Source organism: Parasteatoda tepidariorum, chromosome 10, assembly GCF_982258835.1.
Source record: "Parasteatoda tepidariorum strain Cologne lab strain chromosome 10, Ptep-v5.0, whole genome shotgun sequence".
Lineage (NCBI taxonomy): Eukaryota > Metazoa > Arthropoda > Arachnida > Araneae > Theridiidae > Parasteatoda > Parasteatoda tepidariorum.
Window position 1 is genome coordinate 39643790 of NC_141764.1, and position 19226 is coordinate 39663015.

Sequence of the window (19226 nt, forward strand, 5' to 3'; positions counted from 1 at the left end):
AAGAATACGACTTCAGCCACACACTCATCACAGCCCGCTTCACAAGGCCCGCCATTCATTCCTTCACAGATGCACCTAGGTACTAAACTCAGTGGCGCAACAGCCCATAGAGGGCCAAGGCCTACTGTGCCCATCTCAGTTTTCCTGACCTTGGTGCAGGAGCAGATGTTCCTGTCAGGTGGTCAACCGAATACGAAATTCCCAAGCATGCTTGGTATTCATTTATCGACCCACTGAAGGGATGAAAGGCTGAGTCAACCTTACACGGCCCAAGGATCGAACCCAGGACCTGTGGCACGGGAGCGCGAAGTGCTACCACTCAGCCACCGGGCATCACTTAGGCACACCTTCATCAATAGGACAAATGACAGAGATGGCAAAATAGAGATTATACTATTTGACAGAGGTTATGTCACACTAATAGAGATAAATTACCAGTTAAAGAATAACAATAAATTCAGAGTGAAAGTTAATGCTTTATAAATATTTGAAAAACATGGTACTAAATTTTTCAAATATTTGGAAATCATTATTTTTACCTTTAGTGTGGATTTAATATGTTTGCTCTTTAAATATTTGTTTACTTTTTCACTAAATGTTTACGTGCCATATGTTTTAAATATTTGGAAATAAATAAATGTCTTAAATTTTTAACTCTTACTGCCAATTTAAATTTTTTACTCGTTAACTGTTTATCTCAATTGATGGGACGTGGGACGTAACCTCTGTTAAATTATATCATGCCTGCTTTTTTATCTGTACCGTGTGCTTGACTGATGAAGGCGCATGTACCAAAACACATTTATCGTTTTAATAAATGTTAGTACTATGTTTTCCTTCAATATTAATTTATCATATATAAGATTGCTACACAGAGAAAAAAAGTATGATCAAAACTACCAGAATATGGTCAAATTTACCGTGTTTTTTGCTCTACGGAAGCACTGAAAAGCTCTGGAATTTCTACCAAATTGCTTTGGTAAGAAAAATATTGTTTTATAATTGTGCTAAAATTTGGTAAAGGTGGTGAAGGCATTAGTTCGAGCGATAAAGGAATTCAACTGATTCCTTTTGATAGATAAGAATTATCAAAATTTATTTACAAAATAAGCAAGAAAAAAACATTGATTCGTACGTCACTATGACGTTTACTACTAGATTGAATTGCTTCTATCTCTGAAAGAGATATAACGCCACGAGCACATATTGTTTATGGTGCATTTTTTTACAATGATTTATTTTTAAACGAGGGAATATCTATTTACAGTTATTGCAAAACTATGGTAATTTCGCTAGTTTCACTTCTTTGTGAAATCTCTTTTTTTATTGAGAAAACACATAGAAAAATAAAATGATGAAATAATATTCAACATCTTTGTTGCTTTATTAAATGCTAATTCATTAAAATTAGGTAATAGAATTAACAACTAAAAATTCGAACACTTACAAAAAAAGTCACTATTCTTTTAAGAATTCTTTCTCAAGTCAGACTTATTTTTGAAAGGATGACTTTTATTGAAAATACTTTATTTTTAAAAATAACAAAATAAAAATTTAGAAATATTTCATAAAAAAATTCGCATTTGTCACATTTCCAGCATGGTTTAAGTGAAAAATGCATGCCATGGTCTATGTGGGTAATATATAGTCTAATATATCTGTCATCTATTGGTAATTTTAAAACTTTTATGAAATACCTACTTAGAAACAATGCTGAAGAACAGTTGGTTTTAAAAATCGGCGCCTTCCTAATAATATTGGAGCTAGACACTATATTGTTAGCACTAAAAATATCCTGGATCAATTTACTGTAAACATAATTTTTGCCTTAAATATTTTTGGAACAAAAACTTTTATATACCGTAATTTTAACAATAATACTTATTCTAAAAACACTTAATCACTTTAATTCAATAACTATTACTGTAAAATAAATGGTATAAAATTTTACAGTCTAAAGTTATTTTATGGTAAAATTAATTTTATGGATGATCACTCAGGGTGCCAGTACTTTTTACCATAATTTATTCAGGATTTTTTTTTACTTTGCACGGCTCAACGCATTAAAGTACTTTTATCTTTTCGATAAAAAATTGTGTAAAAAAAATTTAAATGTGTTTTATACTTCTTCTTCATAATTTTTGATAAGCTTTTTTAGTTCATAGTTAAAGCTATCTTACTTCTAGTTATAAAGACAACAATTCCAAGCATTTAAAATCTACAACTTCTTCTTGCAAATAACTACTAAGAATTACGCTATTAATCTATCATAAATTTATGCATTAATTATGCTTGCAGATTTTTATCCATCATTCTCTATGACCGACCATAATAAGTGTAAAATAATTATGGTAATTTCGCAATCATTTCTTGTTCGTGATTTTTTTTTTTTTCAGAAATAGGATAAAGAAATCTGCCCTACACACTTGATTTACATCAATCATTAAAGCAATAGTTTGACAATATAAATAAGCGAAACTACGCTACAAATTCATTCAGTTTATAGTGCAAAAAAATCGATCGCTGATTTATTAAGAATGCTAATCTTATTTCATCCACACATATTTCCTGCTGGTCTTCAGTTCATTTACTAAAAACCAATCAAGGTAAGTCAAACTAAATTCAAATTATGATTTTTATATTAGTATTAAATTCTAACAAATATTCTTCATATTCCAGTAATTTCTTGGAAGCAAATGCATATCTTAGAATCTTGTAGAATAGGGTAATAAAGTTGAGGTTTTTAGGGCTATTTTATGCACTGAGAAAAGAAAAGCATGGTTAAAATTACCAGATTATGGAAATATTTAACGTCTTTCCATATCTATGGGCTCGGGAATTTTTATCAAATGCTTCGGTAATGATTTTTGCAAAATTAATAATTATATATAGTTTTATAACGTTTGATAAAATTTGGTACTTTTATTAATTTTAGAGCATGGCATAAAAACCCTTTATTCTATTAATTAAACTGATTACTATTAATTAAACTGAAAGGTATTATTCTGACTATTACACATATTGCTATTTGAATCTTTAGCTCTTAAAAAGCTTGTATTTCTTATTAGTTTAAACTTTTCAATATCATTTTTGTTAAACCGAAGAATATATTTTAATGAAACAGCAAAACATATCCAATCAAAGTATGAAATTGATTAAAACAAATTTTAAGAAAAAACTTAAAGTAAAATACTTTAATAAATTAAAATGGTAAATGTTTTTGTGTATCATTGAAGTTTCATCTTTTGTTTCAATATTTGATTTTTTGATTGCATTTTCTTAATTAGTTAATCCATTATGAAGCCTCGAGGCACAGCCAGCTTTCGGTTTAACCATTGACTACAGAAAGATTCTTGTGTGTTAGCAGACAGTGTGTTCCTTGATGAAGTGCTGTTTTTGCTAACTTACATATCTTTAAATTTTCTTTTTACTTGTCTTTGGTTTCTAATTTCTTATTTAAATTGTTTACACCAAAACATGCTTAATCTTTTGCAGGAAAAAATTTGGTTTTATATGATTTTGTTTAATAAAAGTAATGGAAAAAAATCGTAATTTCTTTTAGCAAGCAGCCTAAAATAAAACAATTAAAAATTCTGTGACATGCAATATAAACAGTGCTACCAGCTTTACCAAGAGAAATGTGACGCAGTTTAGAGGCTCTGTTAATCCTTTGACGCTGATGTTATTACACCGGTGTCTCCTTTATATATATATATTTTCTGATGCTCTAATTACTGGCAAAAATACATTTTTGCATTTTATTGCATTATAATTTATATAAAAGTTATTGGTGCAATATTTATCTTTTAAAGCTTATAATTTTAGTAAAATATTTTCTTAAGAACTTGCGTTAGTCTTTCCCCATCTTTTTTGAACATTTTTTTTGTTAAACAATTTTAATAAATTTTCCGCTCAAAAAAGGCTATTTATTTAATATTGGCTTAATATATTTTTAAATATTAGCATATACCGTATGTAAATCAAAAAGCTATTCTTTACTAAAATGACACTTCTCAGTACTCTTCTGTTTTCACAGTAATAGAAACCTGTCACAACATTTAGCTTTGTGCTATTTTTTGTAAACAATCATTTTCAATTTTTTTACTTCACTTTTTCCTCATAGAGGTATTCAACTATTCAAGTATATAATTCGTCATATCATTCAAAAATTACGCCATGAAGGTATACGCAGGAATTTTATTTTTTGGTAAGTAGAAAAACTACTCTCTGCATATTACGACAATTATATGGAGAAATACTATTGAAATTATTCACACTAAAAAAAGTATTGTCAAAATTATACAAATATTGTAAAATTTACCGTATGTCTGGATCTATAAGAGGAACAATGATTGTAGTGATTTTACTAAAATTAATAAAATAAAATTTTATAATATGAAAGAAAACATGGTAAATGTGGTAAAATTTGGTAATTTTATTATATCTCAGAACATAGCATAAAAACCATTTATTCAATCAAATTTACTTTTCAGTTTTGTAGTTATTGCTAAATGTGTGGTAATACGAACTATAATTTAGAACACCAGAATTTCGTGTATGAACAAAAAAATTACCAAGAGAACGGTTTAAATTCTGGTATTTTTTTGGTTTTATTAACCAGAATTTTTTTTTATGCCTGGAACTCGTTGTCTCAATACAGTACGGTAATTTAACCAGAGTTTTCTTTTCATGCAGCATAGGGATAAGTGCGTTTCATATATAATAGGCATTCTGACTGAATCATAAATAAATTAAAGTTATCTGACTGGTGCAAAAACATAATTTGGGGCAAAAATTTCGAATGTTTATTACAAATATAGAATCCCTGTAATCTTAGCTTTCTAAAAATACTTTTTTTTATTTATACTCTAATTACTTGCAAAGTTATGTAATTTTTGCGTAAGGTGGTGACGGTGAATAGACTATTGATTTTAAGACTTTAAATGCTTTTTTCTTAAAATCAGATTTTAAACCACCTTAAACACAATACCCCATCCTGTCTACGATTGTCGACAATTTTTATGAGCGTTTTTGATTATAGAGCACATAGAACGCATCTGATTATGTTTTTGTTTTGAACGTGAGGCAAAGCGAAAAATGTAGAATTTCATTTTTTATGTACGTTTTTTCGCAAAGACAAGTGCAGACATTTTTTATTATTTTTTTTAAACTACGTTGATCTTTAACTCAAAAGTATATGCACTTTCTTTTAAGATAATAGTTCAAAATACAGTTGATAGCTTTCTAAAAAAAATCCTCAAAGTATTTTTATTATTTTCTTTAAACTACATTGATCTTTAACTCAGAAGTATATGCACTTTCTTATAAGATAATAGTTCAAAACACAGTTGATAGCCTTCTAAATAAAATCCTCAAAGTATTTTTATTATTTTTTTTAAACTACGTTGATCTTTAACTTAAAAGTATATGCACTTTCTTTTAAGATAATAGTTCAAAATACAGTTGATAGCTTTCTAAAAAAAATCCTCAAAGTATTTTTATTATTTTTTTTAAACTACGTTGATCTTTAACTCAAAAGTATATGCACTTTCTTTTAAGATAATAGTTCAAAATACAGTTGATAGCTTTCTAAAAAAAATCCTCAAAGTATTTTTATTATTTTCTTTAAACTACATTGATCTTTAACTCAGAAGTATATGCACTTTCTTATAAGATAATAGTTCAAAACACAGTTGATAGCCTTCTAAATAAAATCCTCAAAGTATTTTTATTATTATTTTTTTAGCTACGTTGATCTTTAACTCAGAAGTATATGCACTTTCTTTCAAGACAATAGTTCAAAACACAGTTGATAACCTTCTAAATAAAATCCTTAAAGTATTTTTTGCTTCAGGCGATAATTTTTTTACAGTGCTTACCATAATGCATGAAAATGTCGCATTTTTTTAAAACCTAAAATGGTCATTTAAAATAATAATAATAATTTTTATGCTGATTTTATAAGTTTTGCCCCATCATAAAATAAATAAAATAGTTTTTTAAAATTTTATATTTATATTTTAAAAAAATTGTCGAAACCAGTCGGATATCTTAATAAATTACTTGTTCTACAATATTATTATGCAAATTCATTTTATGATAGAATAAGCATTTAATCTAAACTAGTAGACGGCTATATAGTATTACAAAGTTAAAAGTAATCACAAACCACTAATGCAACGTCCTTCATTTCCTAACAAACCAGATCTTCATTTAAGAGATCAAACATTCAGCCAGGTGGCTTTTATCTTGTGAAAACGGTATCTGATAAAATGATGCTTTTTAGAATTACTTAAACGTGATAATCATAAACAGTTTTTCTATCACTATCCATTGTGCTTTATACAGTCTTATATAATGTGTTTATTCCTTATTTGTGTTTTAATTTTATAGTGCAAACAATTTTATCAATTTTGAAATAAATATTTATATAATGGTAAAAAGATGATTATCATTGATATTAATAAGAAATTTATTGAAGTACTAAAAAAAAAACTGAAATAATTTGAAATTTTTTTTCTTAAGTTTTAACAGTAATAAAAACTAAATTATGCTAAAATATAGATCTAAAAACATCAATTGAAGAATCAAAATATTTTTATGAGTAACTTTGTTTGACTTATAACGTTTAATTTTACTAACACATAAAGTAAAAAATATTGTTGGTATCAGATTATATAAACTTATTATATTAAAGTGTTCGAGAGGTCTCGGAGTCATTAAAGTTTAATTTTATTTAAGAATTAGAAATTTTTTTGTCCGATTTTTCCTCCGGTACGTATCCCTTTCCAGGAAAAAAAAACCTTTTTTCCACAGCATTTATATTAAAACTATACAGTATTGATGAACTTGCAGCTTAGTCTTTGCGACTTTCTCAATTCAGCTTAGATGTGATTTAAATAAATATTTAAAATATTTCTTTTATAAAAATTAAAAAGGGATTCACCGTTCTATAAATAAGAAGTTTTAGAAATCAGAATCGCCATGAGAAGTTTGAAAATTTGCATGTGAATTAACACCAATAACATTTCAGTCTGCAGTTGAATCACCGATGGACTTGCAGCTTTGTCTTTGCGACTTTCTCAATTCAGCCTAGATCTGATTTAAATAAATATTTAAAATATTTCTTTTATAAAAATTAAAAAGGGATTCACCGTACGATAATAATACGCGTTGTTCCCATATTAGTATCTTTGAAACTTATTAAAACTGCATTAATGCATCAAATACTAATATTGCCTATTACCGAAATTAATCAAGCATCAATAGCGTCAGTAATAGTATAAAAATTTTTTGCTTTTCTTCTAAATAATTTAGTACATCTTATCCATTAATTTTGTTTTTCAGTGCATAACTTGTTTATTTTTGTTTTGAAAATCGATGATTTCAAAATGCTTAGTTTTATCGAGCTATTGTTTTCAAGCAAAAATATAGCAATACACTGTAACTAAATAAACCCGGGGTTTCATGAAACTTAAGGAATACTAATCATTGGGTTTATCTGCTATAACGAGCAATTAGATATTAAGAATCGTGCAATAAAATTCTTTTTTATTAATGAGAACTAAAAGATAGAAAACAACACTGATGTTATCACTAAAATATTTGAATAATAATAATTAAAAAAAAGCTGAATATCATCAGTAGTTTAATTTATGTGATTGGTGAGTTCTAAGCCAAACTCCTCATTTTATTGTTATAGCATACAAAGTTCAAAGTCATTGCAAACCTATATAACTAAGGGCATTATTTCCAAGCAAACCAGACATTAACTGCACTGTAAAAATCTGGGTAAATATTTAACCAATACTTGGTGCAAAGTTTCTAATTGCACCATAAATTGATTAAATGAAAAGTTTTATTTAGGTTGCGCCAAAAATGATGATTGTTACAGCATCAGCATCCTGCTTATTTTTATTTTTAAAATTCAAACAAATGAGGGAAAATATCTAAGACTTTTTTTTTGAAATATTTTTTCATTTGTTTCGAATAAAAATTAAAAGAATGACATGGATTCAGAGCAAAGGTGCCAAAAGCAAAAGAGGCTGACTTAAAGCCGCCAAGTGGTGACTTCGTGAAATCGTTTATTGACTTTCACTTAGTTCATCTATTATTCTAGAAGCCACTAAATGGCGAGTTCTAGCCCGACTCAAACCCTTCCAAGTTGTGGTTAACATATTAATGCCATGAACCAGAACAATGTTCTGGAGTCCAGCACGAGCTAATACAGTACAACTTTTATCAATTTAATTTCACACACTTAGTTTTAAGAGTGTCTACAATATGTTATGCATTATAGACATTGTAAGATCTCAAACATTTTTCTTATTTTTTTGCGCATATTTATGGAAAATCTTTATTACGAACAAGTTTCTGATAAAAAAAAAATGTTATTCTTATCAGCTGTTATTTTCCCAAACGAATTGCATTTAAATTCTTTACTGTTTTAAGAGGAATTTTTTCACACATTTCTGCAATTTATCTAAGAATGAAGTTCTTCACTTGTTCTCAGTCGTCAGTAGAAAAAAAATCATGGAATAAAAAACAACTTTCGTCATTTCTTTTTCATACTTTTATTTTTTTCTATTAAGGTTTAGAGGTTAAGGATGTCCTATAATGTTTTCGGGGTCGTTTTTCCGAAAACCTGTTATTTGAATTCGTGGATTTTTAATAATAAGTGCTTAAACGAAAGATTTTAAAGTAAATCGACTCAAAATTTCTTCCAAATTAGACATGATAATAGGCTTTTTTCGAATACCACTGAGAGTATAATTTTGTGGGCAGATATCCATTTAAAGGGCTTCAGTTGCCGGCAGAATTAATGTAATATCTTGTAACAAGCTTTCTTAAAATATTCATAATGGCCATGATTAGAGCACAAAACATTATTTACGTGACATAAAACACATATATTTCTTAATCAAACTCTACGGACTTAAACTTTTTATTAACCATTACTTTTAATTTCGAAAATTTTTAAGTAAAAATATGAAAAATATTGTGTCCTTACAAACACGTTAAGAAAAAGACGACAATATTTAGTTCTCAATTTAAAGTGATAGGACTCAAACGGCAAATTTCATAATGTTTTTTCATACCGTAATCATTCTTATATACTAATATGTGTGCAGAGGCCTTGGCGCAATATAGTTGTGCAATAAAAGAACCTTATAATTCGATTACTGCAATATTAGTATTGTTAAAAGTTCTTAAAAAACAGTGACAAATATTCTATCCCTGATGCGGTTTGCTTTCTTTACGTGAACACGGGTTTCAGGGGTTCGAAGTACCTGATCATACCTTAATTTATTTATTTAATTTCTTTTTCTTAAATTTAGTTCGTCATACGCTTTGCAATTTTCCTTTGGAGTACTACAGTCATAGCAGCATCTCATGATATAAAATTACGATTTTTTTGAAAATAAATCAGACAGATTTCTATATTCTATTAGCACATTGTTTCTTCAGAAAATACAAGTCCCACGAATTTGAGATGTCCTGGTATACTATTATAGTATTTGCTTAGCCATCATACGTACTTTCTAGAGCTATTTAAATTTGTTACACTAAGTATGTAATATCTCAGAGTTAACAAGTCGTTTCCAGCCCAAGTCTTATTGACCAATGACGAGTTAACTCGTGATTTTTTACCCAAATCTTATTGACCAATGACGAGTTAACTCGTCAATTTTTGCCCAAATCTTATTGACAAATGGCGAGTTAAATCGTCAATTTTTGCCCAAATCTTATTGACCAATGACGAGTTAATTGCGCTATTGCACTTACAATTTTTAAGTTAACTAGTCATCGGCTAAAAACATTTGGGCATGAAATCAATATTTAGAATGTTTTCTTCACTTCCAAATTCAATTAAAACATTATAGCTGGAGACATGACATAGTTTCTGAGTAAAACTGCCCTTCAAATAAACGCTAATATCATCACAAAGTACTCTTGTGGAAAGGATATAACGTAAGAACGTTTTGGCGGAACTTCAATGTTTAAAAGATAATAACCTTTATCACTAATAAGATAATCTTTGCCATCTGTGTTTTTTTCTAACAACAACATATTTTTTTTCTTCATAATATTTTTCTAAAACATTCCAGCAAATGATATCGGAATGGAGGTGTTCAAAGGAATTATTCTTTGCTGTAAGTAATTTTACGCTGTCAGATGAATAATTTATTTTGATATTACATTTTAATGCATCGTTCACTATATGAAATAAATGTGAATTGAGTGTATGCAGTTTAAAAAGAAATGTAAAGTACATGGATATATTGAGAATGCAAAACTAAAAAAAATAGTGCATAGAGTCCCTCCGCGCGGACGAAGTTAAACTTCGCAACCTGCGACGTTAATTGTAGAAGAATCAGCAGTCGTAGAAGGATCACTAGTTCTATTCAACGACTCTTTTTCCTGCTCCGCTCTCTTCCGTGCTCTATAATCACGGTAATATTGTACATTTTTTCCCTCGTGAACCTCTTGAACCAGTGGAAGTGCTTGTGGTTGCCTCATCGTCTCGCCCTGGAAAATGTATTTGTATTAATAATGTATGTGACTGCGTCATAATGTAATTTCAGAAGAGAAAACCTAACAATCAATTGATATTCACAAGAGACGTAAATTGAAGTAACCTTAACGTAAAGTGACGTAACCTTAAACACGTCGCATTGTCCGTGGGATTGTTTTCACTCATTTTTTACAATTTTATCCACTAAATTTGAAAATAAAAAATATCTACCCTATATGTGTATCAAAACAAACTAAAAAAATATTTATAGAAAAACAATAATTTTATGACTTTAATTATTTTTATGCTAGTGAGAATCAAAACAATATGGAAATGAATGATGGAAAACTAGATCCTACCACGTGATTTCCCGGCCAATAAAAATGTAGCGTTAAACGTTTAACGCAACCTTGTTGGAAGTTGCATAAGAAGTATAACTTCAAAAATACCTTAATTTTTCATTATTTGCAATACTGCAATTTTGGTAAGCTTAGTTTAAATTATTAACTAAAAATTAAACTTAGCTATCTTCATTGCATAGATAGCTAAGCTTAGTGTTTCTTTCATTTGCAGTTCTTTTTCTATATTTCAATTTTAGTATTCTTAAACCTTTGCTATTTTATCCACTTCAGATTTTTTTTCTATGTCTCTATTTCGGATATATCTTAGACTAAGTTTTTATGCTTTTGTTCACTTCTTTATCTATATCTTTATTTTAACATTCTCAGACTTAGGTCACTGTAATTTTAACCATTACATTTCCTTATTATACTTTTATTTCAGAATCTTAGGTTTAGATTTTTGTGATGTTGCCCAGTTCTTTTTCTATATTTTTATTTCAGCATCGTTAGACTTAGTTTCTTATGATTTTGCAAGTTACAGTTAATTTTCTTCATTTTTATTTTAGTGTCAATAAGCTTAGTTTCTTGTGATTATGCATGCTACAGCAAATCAGTTGGAGATTGCTTTAACAATGTAGCTGAACAACGAAGAGGTAAAGACCCAGGAAGTGAGGATGAAAAATTTTGCCAGTAAGTTTTACATTTAAGTAAATTTGGTTTGTGACAGACTCCAAAATGAATAATTTTTAAGAAGTATAGATATTTTTCTACAATTTTAAAAATTATTATTTTTTTGTAAGCAGAGCAACCTAATTTAAAATTGTAAAACTTATTTTATTGATCACAATTGCTCCTTCTTGATTCCCCTTCAATAAAATATTTAAAACTTCGTAATTTTATGATGCAAATGGCATATTGAGAAAAAGTATGATCACAACTAACAGAATATTATCAACTTTACCTCATTTTCCGAAGCTTAGGGAACGACATAATTTTTGTCACAGAGTACTGATGACTGTACGGTAAAACTACCAAAAATATCGCTTTACTATTAGGCGGTTGGTAGTAAATTTAATAAATTTACTGTATTCAAAAGTTGCCAAACGTGTTAGCAACTTTAACACTTCTGATTTGATAAATGTATCAGGAAGGCCGGGATAGCCTGGTTATTAGGGCACTGTGCCCTTATCCAAGAGTTCGTGGGTTCGATCTCCACCGGTCGGTTCCACAGATTTTACCAGCAACGTACTCGGTGGGTCCTAGCGGAGTCGAGAATCGAACTCCGGCCTTCCGGACAGGACCGTTATTCCGATATTCTAGCCACTAGACCACCACGGCATTATATATGTTCATGAGAATAGATCACAACTTAGATATATCGGACTATAACGGCTAAGTATGATGTACTTTATTTATTTTTTTAAGAAAAAACCCTGCATGTTTTTTAAAAAAAATCTGCAAACCTTATGAACACGTAAAAGGTTGCAACTCCCAGACAATATGATTTTCTGTGCTCATGTGAATTTAAAAAAAAAAAAGAAAAAGAAATTTGAAATGAAAAGCATTAAATACATTTCGGGCTTATTTTTTGCAAATTTTGTATTTTGTGATGCCAGCATATCTTTAATCTGCATTATTATTTTTCAAATAATTCATATAGTTAAATTGTAGTTAATAGATTCATTAAAAATGAGATCAATTTTCGGTAACTTAAAGTAATTTTCCAACATGGTTTTTCGAAGCTCTGTCATCAAGAAAAATAAAAAAGTTCAAATATCTAACACTTAAAGCAAAAAGATGATGTTAAACTGTAAAAGTCATCTTCCTGTAAGGAATTATCTGGTCTTTAGAGCGGACGAATATGAATATTTTAAGCGTCATTAAACTTTTTTTAAAAATTGCCAATTTAGCGACATTTTTCCACCCAGAAGAAAATTACTGCCTTATTCTCAGTTTCAGCAAACTTTTACGAGCCCAGATAATGCATCTTTGGAGTAAGTTTTTAAATATTAAAAAATTAAACCACAAAAGCTTTTCATTTCCGCAAAACTGTGCCTTTGCTCCATATTGGTCCCGCAGTGGACTGATCGTTAAGACTCGGTTCCCAGCAGATCACCGAAGTCAAGCATCACTGGCTGCTGTCAGTGTGCGGGTGGGTGACCACTTGCATCAGTCTGCGTAGGGACCGAGGGTGCGCGGTATTGGGTCCTCGTTAAACTGTGCTACCGTTAAGTACTCGACCTTTTGCGCAGGTCGTCGGGCTACCGAAGCGGGGGTGCCATCCCCTCCGCAAAGGATCAAAATTGTGATGGCATGTCTTCGAATCATCTTCCGGGATGTTTCCCAGACCGTCGCCAATAGCCCATTGTGCAGCTCTAGTGCGACGTAAATTAACAACAGCAACAACAATTGCTCCATATTCACGTTTTGCGCCATTTTCAGAATTAGTGTGGAAATTAGTAGTTTCCAGTTATAAACTTTAGTGTTTGAGTTTTTTTTTTAAGATTCGTTTCCAGGATGGAAGTAAAGGGAATTCAAGAAACAAGCATTCAATCAATGTGACGTACGAAATCGTTATCTATAAAAGAACGAACAATTTCTTCTTTCATGCCGGTGGAGAGGGATGAGCAGCCCACTCATCTTTTGAGTCTTTGGCCGATGGCCGATTGTATGATATTGTAGATGATGATCCTTTATATACTTGTATATTCAATTAGAATTTTAGATTTAAGTTAACCATTGAAAGTAATAATAAATGTGTTCCAGTTTATTTGTGTACTTCATGATTTTTAGCATACTCTGCTTTGTGAGTTAAATCCACAATTAGCATAGAAAGCATTAGGTGAAACTTGTTTTAACAGACATGAGTAATTGTTGCAAACTCACAGCAGCTATGAAAATAGCATATTATTCGCAAAAAAGCATAATTTTATATGACGACGAAACCTCCGAAAACAGCATTAATTTATGTAGTATTTTTTATTCTTTTGTCTTTATGATTAGTGTCGTTTTTTGAAGAAAAGGCCTGAAGTAATATTATATTTATTTCAGACTTTACTGAAAAATAGGACTGAAGTAATATTATATTTACTTCAGACTTTACTAAGAAATAGGACTGAAGTAATATTATATTTATTTCAGACTTTACTCTGATATTGCACTGTGCCAACGCAATGCCGCTGTTCAATGCAGTACAGGGTTTGCTGATGTAGCCGAGAAAGCTTATTCAGCTATTATCGACATCTGCACAGAAGGAACAGAAACTTATAAAGGTGATATAAAACGCCATAATAATATAATAATCATAAGTTTCATAATAAATGGTTGTATCATGGGTGTATTTTTTCTAAATGGTACTTATGTATCATCGCAACCTTATTGGCAACATAACACAACAGCCGCCACAAAAAAAAAATGCCATCAGTGCTATCCCGGTTAGCTAACTCTAATAAATAATAATACAATTGTAAATAATAATAACAGTAATAATAAGTGAATGCATGAAAAAAAAGGAAAATAATATTAAATGAAATTTATAAATTACTGCTGTTAATAACGGGATAAGGCTTTCCTCGAATCAATTTCAAGTTCTGATTCCGACATGTTAATTACAGCATTGCTTTCCAAGAAAAACCTGTTTTCCAAAATAAAGCTTCAATAAGTGACAATTGCTACATTCCCGACTATCAGGTAAAATGTTGTATCTTTGTAGGCATCTTTTTCACTAGTCATTAAATTCCATATTTTGATTTCCGTATAGTTAGTCGAAAGTAAAAACTCTCCTAGCCATTCGTCTGGCTCCGTGGAGGTGACTATGGTATCGAAGTATAACTATTTGAAGTAGGGGTGTGGGGTCATTGTTTAGGACAGGTGTTTCCACATCAGCAGGCTGCCTCAGATTTTGCGACGAGGGGAGTTCTTACAGTAGACAAACTGTACTCGCACTTACCTTCGCATCGAACGCTTATAAAGAGCAAAAAAAGAAGAAAGAAAGATAGGGAAATGTTTCGAAAGTAGAAGCTTATGGCTGCTATTTTGCCATCTTTCGGGTCCAAGTTTACCACGTTGTCTCCGAAATTGGCATGGTTGCAATAGCACGTTAGTAGCTTAAAGATTATAACATATCACAATTGTTTACAGTTATTAGTAACAGATAGTTATTGTTGATCTAAAAAAACTGACGAAATCTTGCATTTGAAAAAAAAGTAGGTCCATATAAAAAAACAAGACAATTTCTTCATATCTAAGTGAATATTTTTGTTTCGTATAAGTGAATTTTTTTGTTACACAGTAGTAAAGTATTAAAGTAGTATTATACACAAAACTTTAATAAATATTGATAATTACAAAAAATATTTTAATATTTTCCAATAAAGTGATTATCAATGTGAATTTTTATCATAACTTATAATACACTGTCTTTTGCCATTTAAGAATTTGATGTTTTGCCATTTGGCCATTTAAGTGTTGTTTTGCCATTTAAGAGTTTGCTATTTGGTAGAGAAAAGGGATCATAAACAAAATTCATAAATGTTAAAACTTTAGTTATGCCAATATATTTACAGAATAAGTTACTATTACTTACTCATTGGGCCTAATGTTCATGTTGGACTATGGCCTCCCAAATCATTCAACTACAAAGCGATTCGTTTCCCTCTTTAGTTAACCTATTCATTGGCAAACTCTCAAGATTTTTCCCAACCTTGTTAATACATCTGATTTTCTATCTTCTCCATTTTTGTTGACATTAAGTTTGACTATGAAAGATAGTTTGTGTGTTGGACACAAAATGAGTTAAATTTTGAGAAATTTCTAATTATCTAAAAGGGTACATATTTACAATGCTCGTTAATTATTAAAATAAATAAGCAAGTATTTTTTTTACCTTTAAAAATTTATAATGTCAGAAAATTACCGATAAGTCTGGGTTTAGACAAGCAGAATCATCAATATTTTTTTTACAAATTTGATTAGGTTTAAATAGAAATAGAGACAACTATAAAATATATATTAATTTATTAAACCACATTAATTACTTCCAAAAGTAACTTGAAGTCTCTTCAAAACCAACGTCAGTCTATCTCTGCTCCCAAATTATTTATAGTGAAATAAAAATAAAGTTTACATGTTACGTTCATGACATTGCGCTGCATGCTTCCTTATTTTTCTTGCTATTGTCAGACTTGTTTAAAAGACCTGATAGTATCAAAAATATAATCGGATCGAAAAAAAAACGCTTAGTCTTGTATTCGTTAAGATCCCAATCTTTTACTTAGGACGTATTGACGTATTCTTAGGTTAAATCCTTATTCCATATTAAATTCTCTTTGTCATCTATTGAACTTCAATGAATTGTTGTAGTACTCTTATAATAAATTATTATAATTTTACTATTCTTATAATTTTATATTTAGTACCATTATTATAATTTTTTAGCCATAAAAAGTGATCCAAAGTGTAATTTGGCTTCTGTGTATAATTCTCAAGGCTGTAACAAAGATTTGGATGAAGCACAGAAAGATATTGATTCTAATGATGTCGTTGCAAACATGAAGCTTATTTGCATGTAACTATACCTTTATTGTTCAGTATTTTAAAATACATTCAGTTAAACTAAATTACTGCGAAAAGTACAGGCAGCCTGACTGCAGCATCCATAAAATCTATTTCACAGTCAAATTCATTTTTACGGTAAATAGAATAGAATTTCTACCCTTATCCTTTACCAAAGATATTTTACGAAAACGAATGAAGTTTTAAATGCTTTTATTAATACAAAAGTATTTAATATTACATATATATATATATATATATATATATATATATATATAATATATATATATATATATATATATATATATATATATATATATATATATATATATATATATATATATATATATATATATATATATATATATATATATATATATATATATATATATATATATATATATATATATATATATATATATATATATATATATATATATATATATATATATATATATATATATATATATATATATATATATATATATATATATATATATATATATATATATATATATATATATATATATATATATATATATATATATATATATATATATATATATATATATATATATATATATATATATATATATATATATATATATATATATATATATATATATATATATATATATATATTATATTATTATATATATATATATATATATATATATATATATATATATATATATATATATATATATATATATATATATATATATATATATATATATTATATATATATATATATATATATATATATATATATATATATGGCGTCCCAAAATTATTGGGGCAGATTTGAAGGGCAGGTAGATGAACATAACAAGGTTTCATATTTGCAAAGAAACTCGCGGTCTGAAACGTTTTCATTCGCGCTAGGTGTTGATGTTCGCTAGATAGATTGGGGGTAGCGAGCCAGTTCCTTGGCCACCACACTTGCCAGATATAAGCAGCATGGATCTCCTACTTTTGAGCGCACTGAAAAGTGTTGTGTACGCAACAGCTGTGAATTATTATACGAATCTGGTTCAAGTGTAACAGTCTAACACATGCATCTCCAGCATTTGCAGATAATTTGAACATCTTTCCTTTTGTGATCATCTACCGCAGTACATGTAACTTCGTTGACCAATATGTTGTTTAAGATGATCTTAGTCTTGTGTCTCCATGTTTCCTGTTACTGTCTATCCCATGACGTTTCAGACCCCGGGATTCATGCAATTCCAAATCCTTGGATGTCCTCAACTTCTTATTAAAAAAGTTTGTCCCAATTATCCTGGGATACCATGTATATATTATTATATACACCAAAGAGCCTTTACATTATGACCACCCTCCATCTATAACAATGGGCTCGCCCAGGTTATCATGGTTTCTCGCCCAGGAACAGTGCTATCATTAGGACCCATAATCCTCATAGAACAATCCTTGACGTCTGTAAGCTACTTGAACATAGTTGCAGAGCAGGTTCACCCATTAATGACAACAGTTTTTCCTGCGGAAGATGGTGTTTACCAACAGGATAATGCACCACGTCATAAGGGTCGAATCGTCATGGATTGGTTCGAGGAACATTCCAGTGACTTTCAAGTCATGTCTTGGCCCCCAAATTCACCTGACCTTAATCCAATAGAGCATTTGTGGTCCTACTTGGAAAACCAAATTCGTGCTGCCACGCTAACCCCTCGCAATGTAAGGGAATTGCAGGAGCAGTTGGTGAGCGCTTGGTACCAGATAACTCAGACTACCTATCAGCACCTTGTGGAATCAGTGCCACGGCGGGTGCTAGCTGTTTTGAGGGCTAAAGATGGTCCTACTTGTTACTAGCAGGGTGGTTATAATGTAATGGGTCTTCGGTGTATATTGTTGAGAAATATATTTTCAGCAAAATTGAAATTTCGGACTTACTTTTTTCATAAATCAACCTACTGCTGCACCAACTATCAAGTTTTTTTTCCCACTTATATTAATTTTTTATGCTAATCGGTACATTAATGTATCACTATATTAGCACTTATGTTACTCTCGTATATTTTCAGATACATTGACTCAATAAAAGATTGCGCAACAAAAAATTTCGAAAAATGCGGTGATCAAACAAAGAAAGCATTCAACTCTCTTCTTGCTTCATCTATAGAACTCCAGAAAAAGTCATGTAACCTTATCCCATAATTCAAGCTGAAAATCCAACACTTGTTCTGCACGGAATTACTATTTGTGGAAATTATTTGTAATTTTAATATACATCTTCAATAAAATTATCCGAAATGTATTTTCTATCAATAATATTTTGTCAGGATATTTTTAAATCTTAAAATAGCATTGTTTTTATTATGTGTTTCAGGTATTGATAAAAAGAGATTTTTTGTATAGTAATGCTAACCCAGCAATAGAATAAAATACTGACTTTCAACAGGTTTCAATTTCCATGATAGAGAATAAGGAAAAGCCATACTAATTTAATATAAAAGAAAGAAAATGAAATTTGTATAGTGTATGAATTTAGAATCTTTGAAAATATTAGTAAATTCTATAAACTGCTAAAAATAGATAGATAACATTTTGCAATACAATGCTAATTGTTTTAAAATCATATTCATTGTTTGAAAATTTTGTGCCAATGGAGACTACTACTGTAAGCAACAAAAATTCGATAATATTAAAACCAATTCACATTCATATAGTAATAAAAAATTAAAGATAGTTTTATTGAAGTTTATTTAAGTGTATTAAGTAAACTGCTTTTAAATAATAAGCCACATTTTTCTACCAAGTACTACTTGAAATTGAATATCACGTTATGAAATTTA

General features: G+C 29.4%; 1 protein-coding gene across 1 annotated transcript; it reads left to right on the forward strand.

The window, feature by feature from the left end:
- Positions 1-10016: 10016 nt before the first annotated feature.
- Positions 10017-18829, forward strand: LOC107441708 (uncharacterized). Its single transcript, XM_043048868.3, has 5 exons — positions 10017-10154; positions 11424-11547; positions 13999-14129; positions 16294-16423; positions 18456-18829. Exons 1-5 carry the CDS (start codon positions 10124-10126, stop codon positions 18586-18588), a joined length of 549 nt encoding a protein of 182 aa, XP_042904802.1. The 5' UTR covers positions 10017-10123; the 3' UTR covers positions 18589-18829.
- Positions 18830-19226: the final 397 nt, after the last annotated feature.